Genomic DNA, 18,872 nt, shown 5'->3' with positions numbered 1-18,872 from the left:
TATCAAAATCCAAGATGGCTGCCTGTCGGCCATGTTGTTTATCCAATCAGTCTCAAAAGTTGCCCTGCACAGCTAAGAACCAAGGGGAACCTACATATAAAATCTGAGAAAGATCCCTCTGGTACTTCTTGAGAAATAGCGATAACAAACTTTCAATATCAAAATCCAAGATGGCTGCCTGTCGGCCATGTTGTTTATCCGATCAGTTTCAAAAGTTGCCCTGCACAGCTAAGGACCAAGGGTAACCTGCATATAAAATTTGAGAAAGATCCCTCTGGTACTTCTTGAGAAATACCGATAACAAGAATTGTTTACGGACGGACGACGGACAACGGACCACGGACGGACGACGGACGACGGACCACGGACGCAGGGTGATTTGAATAGCCCACCATCAGATGATGGTGGGCTAAAAACTTTCTATAGTATATAACTTACCCATGTAACTTTTACGGATAATTACAGATTACAAATTTATTTTCCCTTTTAACATCATTTTTACTAAATGTTCAATACAAAGTTAATATTCCTATATTATTCCAGTGTATGGAACTTGCAATATCATTTTTTATATATACTAACATTCCTAAGCATCCTGCTTTATTTCTATTTTCAATCTCCCATAGATAGTTGTCTGTAACACTTACAGTTGAACAGTATTTTACAGTAGGTGGGGTTAGCTGCCATTGCAGAGAGGAGCATCTGGAAGTTTCTGTAGCCACACCCCCAGCCCTTGTCACCGTAAGATGCACAGAAATGCTCGACTGAGTTACACAGATGGTAGTCCACAACACTGGTGGTAGATGTCTTGTAGTACTCCTCCAGATGGCCTATTAAACCTGTCAAACAATAGATCTCTTACAGCCTTGATATACTACCTTTCCTCTCCATCTTTATTTTCACCTCTAACATGGTTAATTGAGGGAAAATAAAGAATTGTACTTCCCTACTACAAAGGCAACGACTATTTAATTATACTGAAACAGAACTGAACAATAACACAACGGTAAAGATGATTAGGCTCCTCCCCCAACATTGTTGTCTGTGTCAGTCACTCCAAACTCAGGGTGTTGTGGCTCTTGCACATTTTCTAGAGGCATTCGGAATAAGGGATATATGACTGGGGAAACTCAAGCATCTGAGAGCTTCAAAATATGAGTATTTCCACATCATGTTACCAATCAATATAATTCAAACAGACATGCTGTCATACAGATGAATTATAATATTACAATTTACAGTATTAGGGTAATCTGCTCCACGGGAAGGTCCATAGACGCCATTCATAAAATGCACAAAAACCAACCAATTTTCAAATTTCGTTCCGAATTGCCTACTTTTCTGCCTAAATGGTCAGTATCAGAAATATTGATGATCAAAGAACCTAATTTTCTGTGGTATTGCTTAGTAAAGATGGGAAACATGAATTTTCAACACACAGTACTACACTTAAGTTTCCATACAGATGACTGCTTCCATTGAGTTTTTCTGCATCTTTTCACTGGAGCCTGCATGTGCCTTTTCAAATGGGATAATATTGCAGCAGGTTCACAAAATAGGGAAAACATGAATATTTTCATAGAATACAACAATGCAAAACAATGATTAGCTATAAAACTTTTTATACTATATTGATTTTCCAGATTCGTTTTTGTTTCTTATATGAAAATATGTGGAGATTTTTGGAAAAGCAAAGCTGGAACTCTCCAAGAGGATAAGACTGAAATTAAGTCCCAAATACTGGAATACTCAGGATTTTTTTTTTATAAAAACATCCAACTTCACTGCTTATGAAATCTTCTAATCTCCTAAAAGATGTATGACCCCTAGGTCTATGTGATCTCACCTTTAGTACAGGAGTGGCCATCATCAACTCCATTGAGGTCACGACCTCTGAGGTTAGCTTTCCTCATGTGGAATTCTGTGACAGACAAATCTCCCTTGGCAACAGCCTTCTCCAAGTTCTTCTCGTATTGTTTCTTGTAATTTGTTCCACCAGCCATACCATACATTGCCTAGAATTTAAATTACAGAGGCTTAGATTGTCAGTATCAAATAACACAGTATGAATCTAGGTAGCAGAGTACAGTAGAAATGGCTTGATCCTAAAAATAAAAGGCATGTCTCGGATAAACATGGATAGCGGATTCATCCTGCATATATGTATTTATAATCAACATTTTGAAAACGGTTGTTTTAGAAGAATATTTTTTTCTTTCAAAAAGTGATTTCCCCAGATTTGGGACTTGTGAAAACCATGGTTACCACATCAAAGAAAAACATGATTTTTAACCCAAAATTTGATTTTTTTTCTTAAAACCTGTCTTAAATTAAATATCACCTACTTGGTTACAGAAATACTCAGGTTTTAGCATAGGTTGTTCAACTGGATTTTTCACAATATTTACACATGTGCTGAGTACAAAAATAGACTACATGAAAAGCTAGCTTTTGTTGTGTAGACACAGATATGTAAATCCAAATCCAAATCCAAAAATTTAGTCTCAATTAAACCAAATTTGATTTTTTTTTTTTTTAAATGTGAAGCCCACACTTCATCATGTATATTTGCCAACTTTAGTGCTGATTTTTTTTCAAAGTTTTGATACATAATTACAGGGGTTATTCATTGTACAAAAATATTACCCATGGCCACCGTACGCTACTGTATACTGCTACCCTAAGCCAACAGCACACAAAACACAAGAGCACCATAAACAGGTGCATAATATGTCCATTAATTTGTTGCATTTCGTTTTTAAAATAAAGTGGGTGGGGTAGTATGTTTATTATCCACAGCTTTTAGACTAGATGCTGGGCAAGTTTCATCCTAAATTGAATGATGTTATTGTGCAGAAATGAAGAAGACAAACAGATTGATGGAGGCCATACCATAATTTGTCCAGTCAAATTTTGTACATCATTCAAAGCTTAACTTTAAGCCAATCACCAAAATTAGTTTTGATTTCCTAACAATTAAACTAAGCTTCAGATAGACAGGGTAAAATCAAGACTCTGATTTCCTGAAGGCATGAAGAACTTTGTTCACCTATCATTATCAGCTTCTAAGAAAACTGTACCTGCAATGCCTGGAACTCCCTCATCTCCCTCTTCTTCTCCTCCTGCTCTGATTTCCCTAGCTCTGCTGCCAGGGCCTGGTCATTGATTTCCTCAGCTGTCAAACATTGTTACATAAATCAGACATTAAAATTAGTATTTAACAATAGAAATTAATTTGATTTTTGACAAACTTATTTGTGCACTGTTGTGTGTATGTAAATTGTAACCGACAGTTTCTCATATTTTTTCCTGTGCAACTAGTAATAGTGATGTTACAGAACATAGATTCCAAAATGTATATATATATTATTTAGAATGAAATGTGTTCAGCTAATTTCATGTTTTCAGCAATCATGTCAGTTTACGGAATACATGTTATTAAAGCGAGCTTAGTGTAATAATTCATGCAGCAAAACACTCGTCCACTAAAGTTGTTTAATTCTCCCCAATCTCCAGGCTTAATAAATTTCACTATGGTCAGAAATCATATATTCTACATATTAATTCTTTCATAATACAGTCATATATAGATCAAATTCTGGAATAGAGTACCTTATTACATCATTCTAAGCACGAAGCACCGAGCCATCAAAAATTGAAAGATAGCAGAACTAGAACACTGACAGGTCAGTAAGGGCCCATCTTGTGGCAATATATCCCCTAAAAATCATCAAGAAGCAATCGGTTCAGATAGCTGACCTTGACGTTTGACATTTGGACTTCAAAAAGAATCGCAAGGAAGCAAAATATACATTTTACATGTACTATAATGTGAGTCTTGTTTCCTTCCACCTCCATATTTGCTGGGCTAACAGAAATGTACATACTGGTGCAATACTTATTTGTTAGCTTTGATTTGTTTTATTTCACCTTATATACCTCCTACATCAAGAGCCAGGGTCAAAGTCAGAGATGAAATGACTTGTTCTTTAATTCCGACCAACTTTGCTTCTTGATATCATAACAAAATGTTCATCAGTTAAAAGATGCAAATTTGACCATGACTTTTGAATCTAATGACCTTGACCTTTGACATCGACTTTTTACCTCAGTGTGTCTCTTTGTATGATTCCGAACAACTTTGCTTCCTAATGTGATAGCGAAATGTTCACTAGTGAAAAGCTACAAAATTTGACCTTGACCCCTGACCCGATGACCTTGACCTTTGGTCAGTTGATTCCTGGTTTAGTTATGATTAACTTTGCTTCATGATGTCTTAACAAAATGTTCATCAGTGAAAAGATGTAAAATTTGACCTTGACCTGTGAACCTAATGACCTTGACCTCTGACCTTGAATTTTTACCTCAATGTGTATTTTTGTGAACTGAAAATCTTGACCAAGTTTCGTGTACAACGGTCAATAAATACCAAAGTTATCAGCCAGGAACAAAATTTGTGGACGGACAGACAGACAGACAGACAGACAGAGTGATTACTATAGGGCACCCGTATCTCCCGTACGGGGCCCTAACAAGTGTTTGAATACCTGGTGTCTGTTCTGCAGAGAAGTGACCATTGACATGCATTTCTAGTATCATCAGGTCGTTGAACTCCTGATCACAGACTGGACAAGTGACACAATCCGACATATCAGCTGAGCTTGACATGCTACCACGTCCACCATTCTCTGTGTTCACTCTGTCAGGACTTAGTATATCTAAATGCTTGGAATTTACATGAATCTGTAGATCATCAGATGATCTCAAAGTCAAATCACAAAAAGGACAAGCATACTCCATCATTTTAGCTGAGTCCATAATATATCTGGAACCACCGTTTTGGTTTTCATTATTTTCCTGTGGATCCCTGGGTCTACACGGACTAAGAATATCAACATGGTCCCGATTGACATGTGTTTGAATGTCACCCTCGGATGGTGTGCTGAACTGACAAAGTGGACAAGAAAACTCCATAGGGACATTGGAGTTGATATCAGGTTCTACATTGTAGTTGATGTCGGGCACCAAGAGCATTTCTGCTCGTCTGGGTTGTAGAGAGGCACGGATTCCTTGCAGGTCAGGTCGCCCAAAGGCTGGTATAGACAGTGTTGTCAGCCCAGCACCTGAAGGACCTTCCACAGAGCTCTGTCTTGGCAACATTATCTGGACTGGCGATGATATGTCCAGATTTAATTTTGCCCTTTTCCCTGAATCTTCTAATGAACTAGATCTACTACAATGGCTAGTTGTTGCCCCATTCTTCTTAATGGGGCTTGCTGTCAATAAGCTGCCAGAATCTTTAGATTTGGGTGATCTAGATTTATGTGTTTCCTTCTCAGGTGATTCTGTCTCCGCTTTTTCATCCCCAGATGTGCTAGGTGAGGTGTCCATGAGCTTGCTATTATGTTCCTTACTGGGACTTTTGTACTCCTCTAAGTGGACCTTGTTGACATGCAGGTTCATCTCATTTGGGGTGATGCCACTGAGATCACAGAATGGACAGCACACATCCTGGTCAACATGGTCCATCATGATGTGAGCCCGCATATCCACCTCAGTCATACCAGACTGACCGCAGATCAGACAGGTAAATTGGGCATCATCATCTAAATCCATCTTTTCTCCACCACCCTCCGCCATGACTGTAAAACACAAGTACCATAAATATAAAAGTGATGCACACAGTAATCACAAACAGGTAAAACATCTCACACAGGTGAGACACAGCTAAAATATCTCACACTGGTGACACACAGATAAAATATCTCACACTGGTGACACACAGGTTAAATATCTCACACTGGTAACACACAGGAAAAATATCTCATACTGGTGACACACAGGTAAAATATCTCACACTGGTGACACACAGGTAAAATATCTCACACTGGTAACAAACAGGTAAAATATCTCACACTGGTGACACACAGGTAAAATATCTCACACTGGTGACACACAGATAAAATATCTGATATTGGTAAAACACATGTAAAATATCTCAAACTGGTGACACACAGGTAAAATATCTCTAACGGGTAAAACACATGTAAAATATCTCATACTGGTGACACACAGGTAAAATATCTCACACTGGTGACACACAGATAAAATATCTCACACTGGTGACACACAGATAAAATATCTCATATTGGTAAAACACATGTAAAATATCTCAAACTGGTAAAACACAGGTAAAATATCTCTAACGGGTAAAACACATGTAAAATATCTCATACTGGTGACACACAGGTAAAATATCTCACACTGGTGACACACAGGTAAAATATCTCACACTGGTGACACACAGATAAAATATCTCACACTGGTGACACACAGATAAAATATCTTATATTGGTAAAACACATGTAAAATATCTCAAACTGGTAAAACACAGGTAAAATATCTCTAACGGGTAAAACACATGTAAAATATCTCATACTGGTGACACACAGGTAAAATATCTCACACTGGTGACACACAGATAAAATATCTCGTATTGGTAAAACACATGTAAAATATCTCATACTGGTAAAACACAGGTAAAATATCTCAAATGGGTAACACAGGTAAAATATCTCGCACTTGTAACACACAGGTAAAATATCTTACAGTGGTTAGTTGTGAAACACAGGTAAAATATCTCACACAAAAGTTTGACACTTTATACAGATAAAACAAGGCAAAACATTTCACACATGCAACACACAGGTAAATCACCTCATACCTGCCTTTGGTAACATATAATTGAAACATTAAAATACAGGAGTATTACCATACCATAACATGTACATGTAGGCAGTCCCATACATAATATACAGTATTGAACAGGTCTAGTAGACTCTGACGATTGAACTATATCTTCTTCTTTGTCGTACGGGGGCTCCATCATTTTGATGTTTATGCCCTCGGGGGGTCCTATTGCAGAGGCGTGAAAAAGGGGGTTATTTACAGTGATTAGGGTTTTTTTTGTGATTTTTTTTGTTCAAGGTATAGATAAAAAGATAAAATCTGGCGTATGTTTAGCATGTGATGAGGACTTCAAGGGCTGTGTAGGGTAAGTGTGCCTTGAAGTTCTCTAGTGTTGTACATTGTACTGCTGCTATGAGAAGGAGATTCCATTGTGTTATTGTGTGTGGAAAGAATGAATATTTGTAGGTGTCCTTTGTAGCAGATATGTGTTTGTATGCGTGAGGGTGTGCATGTCTGGTGCGAGGGTCTACGGGTGTGAGTGTATGAGTTGGGTTTTAAGCTACGATTTTGTGTATGATTTTGTAAAAAAGGATCATCCTTGTGTGACAGCGCCGTGTTTGTAGTGTTGGCCATTGTAGTGTGTGGATCATATCTGTTACGGAACTAGTGTTGTGGTATCAGTTTTGTACATAGCGTGCTGCTCTTCTTTGTATTTTTTCTATTTGTTTAATTTGGTTTGTGTTGTGTGGATCCCAAATGGAAGAGCAGTATTCAAGTATTGGCCTGACTAGTGCTTTGTATGAATGTTCTTTTATATGTGGTGAGTTTATATTTAAGTTGCGTTTTAGAAAACCTAAGGACCTATTGGCATTGGCTGTGATGTTGTTAATATGTTTGTGCCATCATAGGTTATTTTGTAATGTTAATCCGAAGTATTTGCTTGATTCTACTTGGTGTAACGTGTGGTTGTGGAGTTTGTAGTCATGGTGTATTTTGTTGCGTTTCGGTGCAATGTTGAGTATGTTGCATTTGTCAGAGTGAAATTTCATTAACCAGTCCGTCTCCCATTGTCCTGCTGCGTCAAGGTCATGTTGTAGTTTAAGTGTGTCTTCTTTGTTGTTTATCGTCTTGTATATGATGCCGTCGTTTGCCAACAGTCTAAGTGTGCTGTATTTCATGTATTCGTGGAAGTCATTGATGTAGATGAGGAAGAGGATGGGGCCCAAACAGGTTCCTTGAGGGACCCCAGAGGTTACTTGTATTTTGTCTGATTGTTTGCCCTCGAGTACTACTGTTTGGGTGCAGAATGAGAGAAAGTCTGTAATCCATGCGTGTGTGTTCCCCGTTATCCCGTAATATTTGAGTTGGTATTGTAGTCGTTTGTGTGGAACTTTGTCGGAAGCTTTGGCAAAGTTCATAATGATGATGTCTGTCTGTTTGTTGATGTTGTTATTTGATGCGAGATCATGTATGAACGTGGTGAGCTGTGTTTCACAGGATCTGGAGGATCTAAAGCCGTGTTGTAGGTCATATAATATGTTATAGTTTTCCAGATGTGTCATTGTGGCGCTTGTTATGATGTGTTCCATGAGTTTACATGTAATGCAGGTTAGTGAAATTGGTCTGTAATTTGCTGGGTTGTACTTGTCTCCTTTTTTGTATATTGGGTTTATGTTTGCGTGTTTCCAATCTGCTGGTAGTGTTCCTGTAGTGAGCGAGCGGGTGAAGATTTTTGTGAGAATGGGTGCTGTGATGTCACTTAATTCTTTAAGTATTCTGCCGTGTTTATTGTCAGGTCCTATTGCTTCATGTGGGTTGATGTTATTGAGTAGTTTATAGATGCCTTGTTCTGTAATGTGTATTTCTGGCATGAGAGGGTGTGAAGAAGGTCATTTGTCTGGTATGAGGCAGTCTTGTTCTGTGGTGAAGGCAGATTCAAATTGAGAATAGTTTTTTGCAATTGAATTTTTTGCTAGGGGAAGGTGTGCTGGGTTCGTCTATTGGTAGGTCTTTTATCATTTTTTCTATGTAGTTAAGATATGCGTTGCGTGTTTGTTTTTGTAGTTCTGTTTGGCCGATTTGTATTTCTGTATAAGTTCATGTTTTGTTTTGCTTTTCGTGTGTAATTGTTTACATTTCCTCATGAGTCGAAGAAGAGAATGTGTTATCCAAGGGAGTTTGGATTTGTATGTTATGTGTTTTTGAGGGATATTTTTGGTGACTGAATTAGCAAGTGTTGTTTTGAACATGTTCCAAAGATTGTCTGCGGTTTGGTTAGGTTGTTCGTCAAGTTTTGTGTTTAGAAGTGTGAGGTCGTCATGTTGTTCCAGTCAGCTTTGTTGTAGAGGTATGTGTTTCTGCGTTCTCTGCTTATTCTTTTCAGTCGAACGTCAATTTCAGTGTAGATTATGTCATGGTCAGATTTGCCTATAGGTGGTGTGGTTTCAGTCTTGTTAATGATTGATGGTCTGTTTGTAAGTGTCAGGTTGAGTATGTGGTTTCCTCTGGTGGGCTTTATCGTTAATTGTGTGAGGGAGTTGTTGTCTATGATGTCCAGAAGGTGCTGATGAAGTTTTTTGTTCTTGTTTGCCTGGTATGGTTGTGTTGTTTTGCCAGTCTATGTGTGGTAAGTTGAAATCTCCACTTACGTATGTTATTGTGTTGTTGTTTTGACCTAGTCTGTTCATAGAGATTTCTAGTTGTTCTAGTGATCAGTGTCCTTTGTCTGATGGTGGTCTATAATATGCTCCTATGGTGAGGTTGTGTGAATTTGTCATGGAGATGTTTACCCAAATTGATTCATTTAATTGTCTGTTTCTAATTCTTTAATGTGTTCTGTGTGGTATTTGTTTGTGATTGCAAGTAGTACACCTCTGTGGCTTTGGCCATGTTTATTTGGGTTTCGATCTTTTTGGTAGACAGTGTATTCGTTGACTGGGAAGTATTCATGGGAGGAGATTGCGTTGTTGAGTCATGTTTCTGTTCCTATTATGATGTCTGGTTTGAGCGAGTGTATGATTTGGTTGAGGTCAGGTTTTTTGTTGGAAATGGATTGGAAGTTAATGGTGGCTATGCATATTGGTTTAGTAAATTTGTTGTAGCTAGTGGCAGTCTTGTTGTTTTGTTTTATTGGTGAGGAGGATGCTGTGGGTGGGCCTGGGCTGGTGGGGTCCTCATGTAAGTTTGAGTGTATGCTAGAGTTGTGAAGTTGTGAAAATCTGTTTGATGTGTCAATGCTTGTGTTGTCAAATAGTATTGTGGAGAAGTTTGGAAGCCTGCAGTTTAGGCAGTCCCAAGATACCCTGCTACGGTCGTAGTATTTGAGGGATGATTTATTCATTCCCCGACAGTCGACATGGAACCAGGTGTCACACGTATCACAGCATATGGCACTGGATTTCCATATGACTGCCTTGCCACAGGTGCCGCAGGGGTATCTAGGGGCTCTCGGACCAGGGTATAGCTGTAAAGACATATACTAGCGCTTTTGACCTATCTGAAATAGGTCTTTTTGAGCTATTTTCATATCGCTGTAAAGACATATACTAGCTCTATTGACCTATCTGAAATAGGTCGTTTTGAGCTATTTTCATGTGATTTTCTTTTTGAAGGAAAACGAAACAAAGTCCCTTTAAAAGAAGATTTTATCATGAGGTTGATTACAAGATATATTAAATATAAGTATTCTTTTTAAAAAATAAATACATTTATATGAAAAATGAAAATAGACATCTAAATGTATACTTTTTGTAGTCAACATTACCATAAACCTTGTTGTTTTATGCGACTTTGCTTTAATTTAATGAAAATTGAAATCTGAGAAAATATAGCTCAATACAGCTATAATTTATAGGTGAATATAGCTATATAGCTCAATCGGCAGAGTGTACTGGACCTGTTGAACTAATAAAGAATCAACTAAATTGATGTGCGTTTTAAGTACAAAATTTCACATCAATTATTTCATATTTATCAATAATTATGTTTAACTTGCAACTGAAGGAAACTATAAAAAAAATGTAAATAAATTATATAAATCTATAAACCTGCTCATCAAAAGACCAGGCAAATTGCCTAAGATCCCCGTAACCTGCTGATGAGCATAACATGCTTGGGTGTTTTAAATTTATTATTATCTGCGTGGAGTTTTCCGGTAGAGATAAAAAGCATTCCCTATCTAATTAACATCTATCATAGTAATCAACATGTCAACAGATGGTCCCGACGGTGTCCGCTCCAGCAGCTGAATCCGAAAGTAGCAGAAGCTGCAAGGTTACCATATAAAAGAATTACCTGGAGCTTAATTACACGTTTCGATGCGTTGTGCTGCTACAGATGGACTGCATGCGTACGTCCATATAAACAGACGGAGTACAGCATCACTGAATGAATTCTTGTGAGATAGGCCTAATGTGAAAGCAAAAAATTCTAGGTAATCAATAGAAAAATGTAAACCAATCAGTGACGATCTCTTATTAACCGCCACGCACCAACCACTGCCATCAAAACAAACATGCAATGTAAATAATTAGTGCAGAACCAAATCCGGTTATTTGTTCCGGATTCCCAAAGCCGTAGATAATGCCACCTAAAGCGCTGTTATCACAAAATAGAAAACTTGATATGTTCAATAAAAAATCTGAAGATATTAAATTCGCATAGCTTGCCATTCAGGTTCAGGCTTCTTGGTAGATTCCCTCGTTGTCTTGTCGAGGCACCACTACTTCCTAGTAGCGTAGAATATCGGCTCAGCAATAAAATCTGTACAGATATGTACACAGTCAGGACGTATGTACACAGGGATTAAAAACTAAAGAGTTCTTTTCTCTTCCATAAAACATAGTAAAGTTTATATAAAACAATATCATTAATTGGAGGGTCTGCCATTCTCCTCTGTATCTAGTTCTGCAAGTATTCTCTACTGTGAAGTTCTCATCTTTGTTAAAGACATGGATATCGCTGATCTCTGGGTGTGTGCAATATAGTATCAGATGAGTGAATTTTGTAGGATTTGAAGTCAGTTCTGTATATTGCTGGATTGCTGGAATATTTTGTAGTCGCAGATAGGCATGTTCCCTTATTCTATCATATGTTGTACAAACGGCTATGAAGTGTTGACGGTCCTCTGGCCCTGTATGACATAGTCTGCACTCCGGGTTGACGTTGTATTGGTTGAAGGCTGCTCTATTTGCCTGTAAGGAATATGATTCTGTAGAACAGGTTCAGTGTGTTTCTGTCAATGATACAGCTGAGTGGAGGAATTCCAAGTAATGCCAGGGATATAGATGTTGCTGTCCTGTCCGGAAGATGTTGTACCTGTCTTAGTAATTTGGTCTGGAATCGTTCCAGGGGTTTCATCTGCGTTTTTGTGTAGTTGAGTGTTTCCATTCCATATGTGAGTCTTGGGACGACATAGGTTTTCCAAAGATGTGCTTTAACCATTTGAGATGATCCATTCTTCCCATGAAATCCAGATCCCATGAGTGAGTAAGCTGTTTTCCTTCCTGCTTGGACAGTTTTCTCGCAGTCTATGGAGTTCTTGCCATTTCTAAGGACTCCAAGATGGGGTAACTGGTCTGTTATCTCTATTGGTTCATCATATATGGAGAATGTTTCTACATCTTTGGTGTTGTACAGTTTCATCTTACTTTTTGAAGGGTTCAGTAGATATCTTTCTTGAGTTGAATAATTCTCTACCCTGGTCAGCATATGTTTCATGTCGAGAGCCGTGTGAGCTAGAAGGGCAATGTCATCCGCACATGTTGTGTGTGGGATTCTGATGTATCCTATATTGGCTCCCTCACATTTTTCTTCCAGATCCTTCAGTAGGGGATTATTAAAACGTTTGTAGTGAGAAGTGGAGAGTACTCCCCCTTGACGGACTCGTTGTCGAACAGTAAAGGGGTCTGAAGTCTGTCCCTCCCACTTGACGCCTGATGTGACATCCTTGTAGAGATCCTGAATCATCAGCCAGTCAGCGCCCTTGATTCCGTCGTCATAGAGCTTGTTTAAAAGGATATTGTGATCCACGACGTCGAATGCCTTCTGTGCATCGAGTGTTGTTAGTAGAAGAGGCTTTCTTTGTAGACGGGCTTCCTTAAGGCATTCTGTTACGATGAGAGCTGAGTTGATAGATGCTGTACCTTTGGTGAAACCGGTCTGTAGTTTGGATTGTGTTGGATTCAGGATAAGGTTATGTCTGGCGTTGAGAATATGTTCCACGATTTTAAGTATGACTGTGGTAACGGTGATCCCACGGTAGTTGGAGGGGTTTTTCTGATCTCCCTTTTTGTAGATTGGAGTAAGTAGTCCAGATTTCAGCATTGCCGGTACTTTCTTTTTCTCTAGCATACTGTTGATAAGAGTTTTTAGGTAGGGAATTATGGTATCTCCAGACATTTTGAAGTGTTCGCTAGTCATTGCCATGCTATCAGCTGCTTTGTTGTTATTTAGTTTGGATATGGCTTTCTTGATATCGGATTCTGAGGCCGGTGTTATTCCAGCTGGTTCTTGCTCACTGAGTATGTGTATACGGTTTGTTGTTTTATCAGCAATCTCTTTGTGGTCCTCCTTGAAAAGTATGTTTTCCGGAGGGGTTGCCAGTCGTGAAAAGTGCTTGTTCCAGCAAAGAAGGCCCTCATCTGGTGTTGTATAGGTTACTCCGTCCAGCATAAGTGTTTTTGGTCCAGTAGCTGAAGTCTTTCTCTGTGATTTTACCAATTTATAAAATAGTTTCTGGTCTCCATAGAAGGTTATTATATGATTGGTCCATTCATCTCTCTTCTTGGCTGATTGTTGCCTCTGTAGTCTCTGTAGGGTCTTTTTTCTGTTCTTCATATCCCGGTACAGTAAGTTGGCTACATGGCGAGGTTTTCCAGCTACTTTCCATTTCCACATTGCTTGCTTACTGAGTTTTGCTGCATGCTGTATCTCATCACTCCATGGTGCTTTCTTTTTTTCTCTTTAGTTGTATGATAGGTTTGTAGTTGGGTATACTGCTTGACGTGGCGTCTGATAATGTGCCTGTTAGGTGCTGAATTGCCGATATGGTTTCAAATTCATTAGCTGGTGTTTTTAGGTGATCCAGGTTATTTTCAATATATCTGTGGTAACTATCCGGGTCGCATTTGCTCCAGTTTGGTTTGTTGTTGATTGTTGTGGTTTTGTCTGTTGATCTTGTCTGTAGATCTAATTCTAAGATTACCGGGATATGGTCTGAGTGGTTGGCTGGGTTTTCCTCAAGGATTGTGCATTTTGACACCATACTCTCACCTTTCTTATTGAAGAGGACATAGTCAATTTCAGCAGTGTCCTTAGTATTTACATGGAAAAAGGTGTCAGTTCCGCATTGTGCTGTTTGTAGATCCAGGTCCTTGCAGAATTTATACAATAATTTGTCTCTGGAGTTGTTGGACGTAGTCTGAGTGAGGCATTCATATCACCGCAGATGAAAATGGCATGAGTATCAAACTTTTGTATAACTTCCTCAGTCTCATCTAATGTCTCTTGGTAGTCTGTCTCGGAGAGTCTCCCTCTACATGGCATGTATACATTGATGATACAGACTGGGGGTTTGTGCTAGTCATAAAACGGTGATTCTTTCACTGCCGTCAGTGTGGTGGGTGTAATTCACATCCATATCCTTTCTGTGCTGGGTTGAGACTCCACCATAGCCCCTTGGAACTTGGAAAGGGGATATAGGATCTTTGGAATCAGCAAAGTTGGAGTGTGGATGGTGGGTGCCTGTGCTAAGGAGTTGATGTTGGAATTCAAAAAGCCAGTGTTCCTGTATACAAAGTACATCTGTGGTCTGCAGAAGTTGTTCCAGATACAGGCTGTTCGACTGGATAGTTTTTATATTTAAGGTGCCTATATTGATTGATTTCCTTCCTTCCGCCAGTGTCTGTTTGCTGCACGGCCATGCCGTAAAAAAACCTGCCCTGTAGTATTGGATTCATGGCTGTTTTTTGTTGACGCCGGTTCATTCAGAGTGTCGTTGACAGCCTTGGCTGTGATGCTGTTCGTATCAGGGTCCGGCATATGGACATGTAACGGTGGGGGCTCAGTCGTGGCACGTTTTGCTGCGGAATTCTCATCTGCAAATTTGACCTTTTTAGGAGTGAGTGTGGCGTCAGGTGATGTAATGATGACGGTGTGGTATTCCTCTTTGTATCTACAGTACCAGATTCAGAGCGTCGTTTATGAGGTGGTAAGTATACCGGTTGACCTTTTGTCGGTTTTCCTGCTTGCCATCTGGGGGAATATTTCGTTGTGGATATATGCTTTCCTTAGGGGTCCCCGAGGGTTGGCTGCTTGGTCGTGGAGGTCGATTCTGGTCCCCCTGATAACTTGTTCTTTGGGTTCCTCCCCACTCATTGGCGTGTGCTGTTGGTGCGCTCATATGATACGGTTGTGTTGGTACTGCAAAGCCTTGACCGCTTGTAGGTACATGGGGGTGTACCGGAAGTTGGTGGAAAGGAGGAGGTATCCCTAAGTACGGTGGTGGTGGGGGTACCTCAACGGAAGAGACCTGGGGTCAGGGAAAAACTGTGGCTGTTGAACCATATAGGGTGTATAGTTGTTTGGTAAACGATTATTGTTGTCAAGTTTATTCTGGATTACCATCATGTTCTCTATGTTGTTGATTCTTAACCACATTTGATCCATCTCCATTACCTGTAGTCGGTTTTGAAGCATATTGACTGTATTGTGCATATCTGGTTCCATGGTCCGTGTGCTTGTAGAATATTGGCCAGTCCTGGGCCATGTGGATGGAGTTGCTGCCGGAGTGTGGTCTGCCGTATGGTGTTTTGTTGCTGAAGCAGAGTTTTGTTGTTGGAGGAGACGGTTACATCTTTCAAGATCGTTGACCTTTGTTTCAAGTTTGGTGATGAGTGAAGTTGCCAGTTGGAGTTGTTGACTGGTCTCGTTGTGGACTTCAACCTGTTTTTGCCTTTGTTTTGGTTTTCCCTTTGCAGTTTTCTGGGGCTGCCTTACTGGTATGTCTATATTGTTAGAGTTTAGGACTGAAGTCAGTTCCAATGCCTTTGTTGTGACTGTTGAAGGGCCCATTTCTCCATCTGCTACAATAGCCTGACCTGTATCGGAGTCATATGTACCTTGGTGGTTGTTGAGGTCCTTTATGGTGGTCTTGCTCTCTGTATTAACTTCTGTTTCTTGATGTGCGGTAGGCGGTCTTATTGAGATTTTAGTAGCGTCATCTTGGTATGTTTTGATGTGTACTTCATCATCACGACCAATATCCATGGAGTCCGGTTCAAGTAGCGAGGTAATATGGATGTTCATATCGGAAATTTGAAGAGTTTCTGATCTTGCAGTTAGATGTCTGCATGATAGGCAGCTGTAGACGGTATCTCCTTGCTCATGAAAGTCTATGAAGTTGTGATCTAGGTGTTTACAATCATAATGGTACCATAGGGAGCATACGTCGCATTCAAGGCCTACCTCTACATGAAGTTTACAATGTGGACATAGGCTTATGTCTTCATTGGTGCTGCATTCAATGTCTGGTATAGCAACTTCATTGCAAATTTTGTGACCAGCTCCAGCCATAGTATTTTCAACTTCTGGGCATAGGGGGTCCCCATATATGCTAGTGTGTGCATCTGGTTTGTCAATACTCTGTGCTAGACATCTGTCTATGAGTGCTGCGAAGTGTCTGTCCAGTGTTGACATATTTGGATTCTGTTTTACAGCTTCTATGATGTCGGGTAGAATCTCATCTTGAAATTGTGGTGTACCTCGTCCATTTATCAACAGTGAGCATTGGGTATGGTACATGTTGATTGTGAATTAATGTTTCATTCCCGGTTGTGAGTTTTTAAGTCTATTGTAAGCCTTTATTACGGTTTACGGGGAGTTTCCCTGTTGATCGTGGACCATTTCCAGTGCAAATGACATGTTATACTTGTCCATAATTGTCTGATCATTTGTGGCAGAGATGATTCCTGACTTGATCAATTCGTAGCACCCGGTGCTGCATTCAATTTTGAGGTGATTGCCTCCATCTTTGGGGAAGGTGTTTATGAATGGAGATTCACATTTGTCCTTTTTTTTTTTGAAGTGAGCGTTTTTGGTTCATGGTATATGATTTGGTTCTGGTATGAGGGTTGATCTGATAATTACTTAAAGGTACAAGTTCATTAGGCTGGTCAATGTTGACTGTACATACATCAGTGGAAGCCATTATCATGTTGTCCGCCATCTTGGGTATACCCTGCTTGTACTTTGTAATGGTGATGGAAGTTTTATGGCGATAGGTTGTAGTATTGCGTACGGGTGGAGAGTTATGGTGATACAGATTGGTAAAAGTCACTTTTCCAAATGGATTTTACATACTACAGCTGTTAATGTAGATCGGCTTTCATGAATATAGGTTCATCGACGTGGGGCCGCCATCTTGGAAAATTAGACGACAGCTCGGTCTTCGTCGAGATACAGGGGTAAAGGCAGACACTCCGTCACCAAGGGCCGGGGTGGTAGTAATTTTTAAAAGTAAATGCATATAAAAGAGTCAATGCGGGCTCTAAAATGCAGTAATTTAAAAACAGTCTATTTTCTGCAACAAGGGAACGGTTTCCCGCCACTATAAAATGGGGTAGGACATATAAAAGTCAATAAAAACGGTTCTGTACACTTACTACACCCCTAAAAATATAGCTGTATGCTATATACCTAATCTAAAAACTATATAAAGTCAACTGTTGGCAGGTGGAGCTTTAAAACCAGTTAAAATCAAGCTAAAAGCAGAGCAGATAAAACACGTCTTCACTCCACCGCGTCCATCCATCCATTCTGTCCGTCTAACTTTTCTAGTTATGCATGGTGTTTTTTTTAATTTATAGATTTGTTTTAATTTTCTACTTCTATATTGTTCTACTCTATTAGAACTGTAAAGGTAGCAACCTATTGCTTATATGAATATTTTTCAGCGACGGTCATTGCCACAGGATGTGAAAGGAAATTGTCAAATTGTATCGAATGTCAGTTGGTTTTATGATCTGTGACCCTATATAGTCATATTGGGGGTTGATCACTTAAGTGAAATTTTACCGGCTATCAACAGATATTTAACAAATAGTTTACAGCCTGTGTTGTGGTTCAAATATCCTAGATTGTTTCATCATTTGAGCAAGTAGAATGTTCCATACAGCTACTACTCTTAATGTGAATGAGTTTTTCCTGAACTCCGTGTTACATCGGTTTTTGTTCATTTTGTGATTGATACCTCGAGTTCATCCATGTGTAATAGGACGAGGAATAGTGATAAAGATAGTGCCGTCGCTGAGGCTCGAACCCGCTACCATCGGCTCTCATGCCCGGGAAATTCCCTACAGCTGACGCTTGTAAGGCAACTTATTTAATCCACATCTTTTACACATGTATATCAAAGGTTAATGAATTGGAAGTGACTCTTTCATCAAAAGTATTGTTATTTTTTCAAACTGTTATTAATTCCCATCTCATACTGTGGTTTTCAATGTTTGGAGTTGCAGTACTTTCAAACGCTCTCCATACGAAATTTCTTTTAATCTTTATACGGGCTTTTGCGCGGATTCCATGCGCTTGACGCATAAACATGGATTATATCTCAAATATCATCTTATGATGCCCGGGACCAAATTGGGTTTTCATTAAAATAACTTTTTGCATGAGTGTTCTAAAGTCTAGCCGATCTATCGTTACACCTAAACCTGTTTCACTGGTAATGCTTTCTGGTGTAGTTTTCTTGCCATTCTGACCCGTGAGATGATAACTTCTGTCAACCAGGATTGATCCTTTGATCTGGAGTACTTAACATTTATCTGGGTGGAATTTAAGTAACCGGTCGTCTGACCATTTTTGGAGTTGATCTAATCTGATTGAATAAATATGCCGTAAAGTTTGGTGTCATCTGAGAAAAGTGGGCAGGAAAATAATGTGTTCCGACATAGTTTAAGGGCTCCAACACTCTTTCTTGAGGAATTCCTCTGAGGATGCCAAGAGACCTTGACGATGATCCAGTTACCAACATCATCTGGTTTCTATATACTCATGAAGCCTTCTATCTATTGTTTTATGGCCGATTCTATATTTATATAGGTTGTATATGAGGCGACGGTGAGGTACCTTATACTGCCCCTGTATCTAACAAGCGGGCCGAGTCATCTAAATGTATAAGC

The 18,872-nt window shown here is 39.4% G+C and overlaps 1 protein-coding gene across 1 annotated transcript in view; it reads right to left on the bottom strand.

Annotated features, from left to right (window-relative positions):
• Positions 1-11,177, bottom strand: part of LOC110449819 (zinc finger with UFM1-specific peptidase domain protein-like) — a 19,856-nt gene extending 8,679 nt beyond the window's left edge. Inside the window, exons 1-5 of the mRNA XM_021496919.1 lie at positions 10,984-11,177; positions 4,548-5,642; positions 3,081-3,175; positions 1,847-2,015; positions 648-839 (exon numbers count right to left, since the gene is read on the bottom strand). Coding sequence (XP_021352594.1) covers positions 648-839; positions 1,847-2,015; positions 3,081-3,175; positions 4,548-5,640 — 1,549 coding nt within the window. The 5' untranslated portion in view covers positions 5,641-5,642; positions 10,984-11,177. The remainder of the gene's footprint in view (positions 1-647; positions 840-1,846; positions 2,016-3,080; positions 3,176-4,547; positions 5,643-10,983) is intronic.
• Positions 11,178-18,872: the final 7,695 nt, after the last annotated feature.

The sequence above is a fragment of the Mizuhopecten yessoensis genome, unplaced genomic scaffold, assembly GCF_002113885.1.
Source record: "Mizuhopecten yessoensis strain PY_sf001 unplaced genomic scaffold, ASM211388v2 scaffold4823, whole genome shotgun sequence".
NCBI classification, from domain to species: domain Eukaryota; kingdom Metazoa; phylum Mollusca; class Bivalvia; order Pectinida; family Pectinidae; genus Mizuhopecten; species Mizuhopecten yessoensis.
The sequence above is the reverse complement of the archived record's forward strand: the minus strand, read 5'-3'. Positions and strand labels throughout refer to the sequence as shown.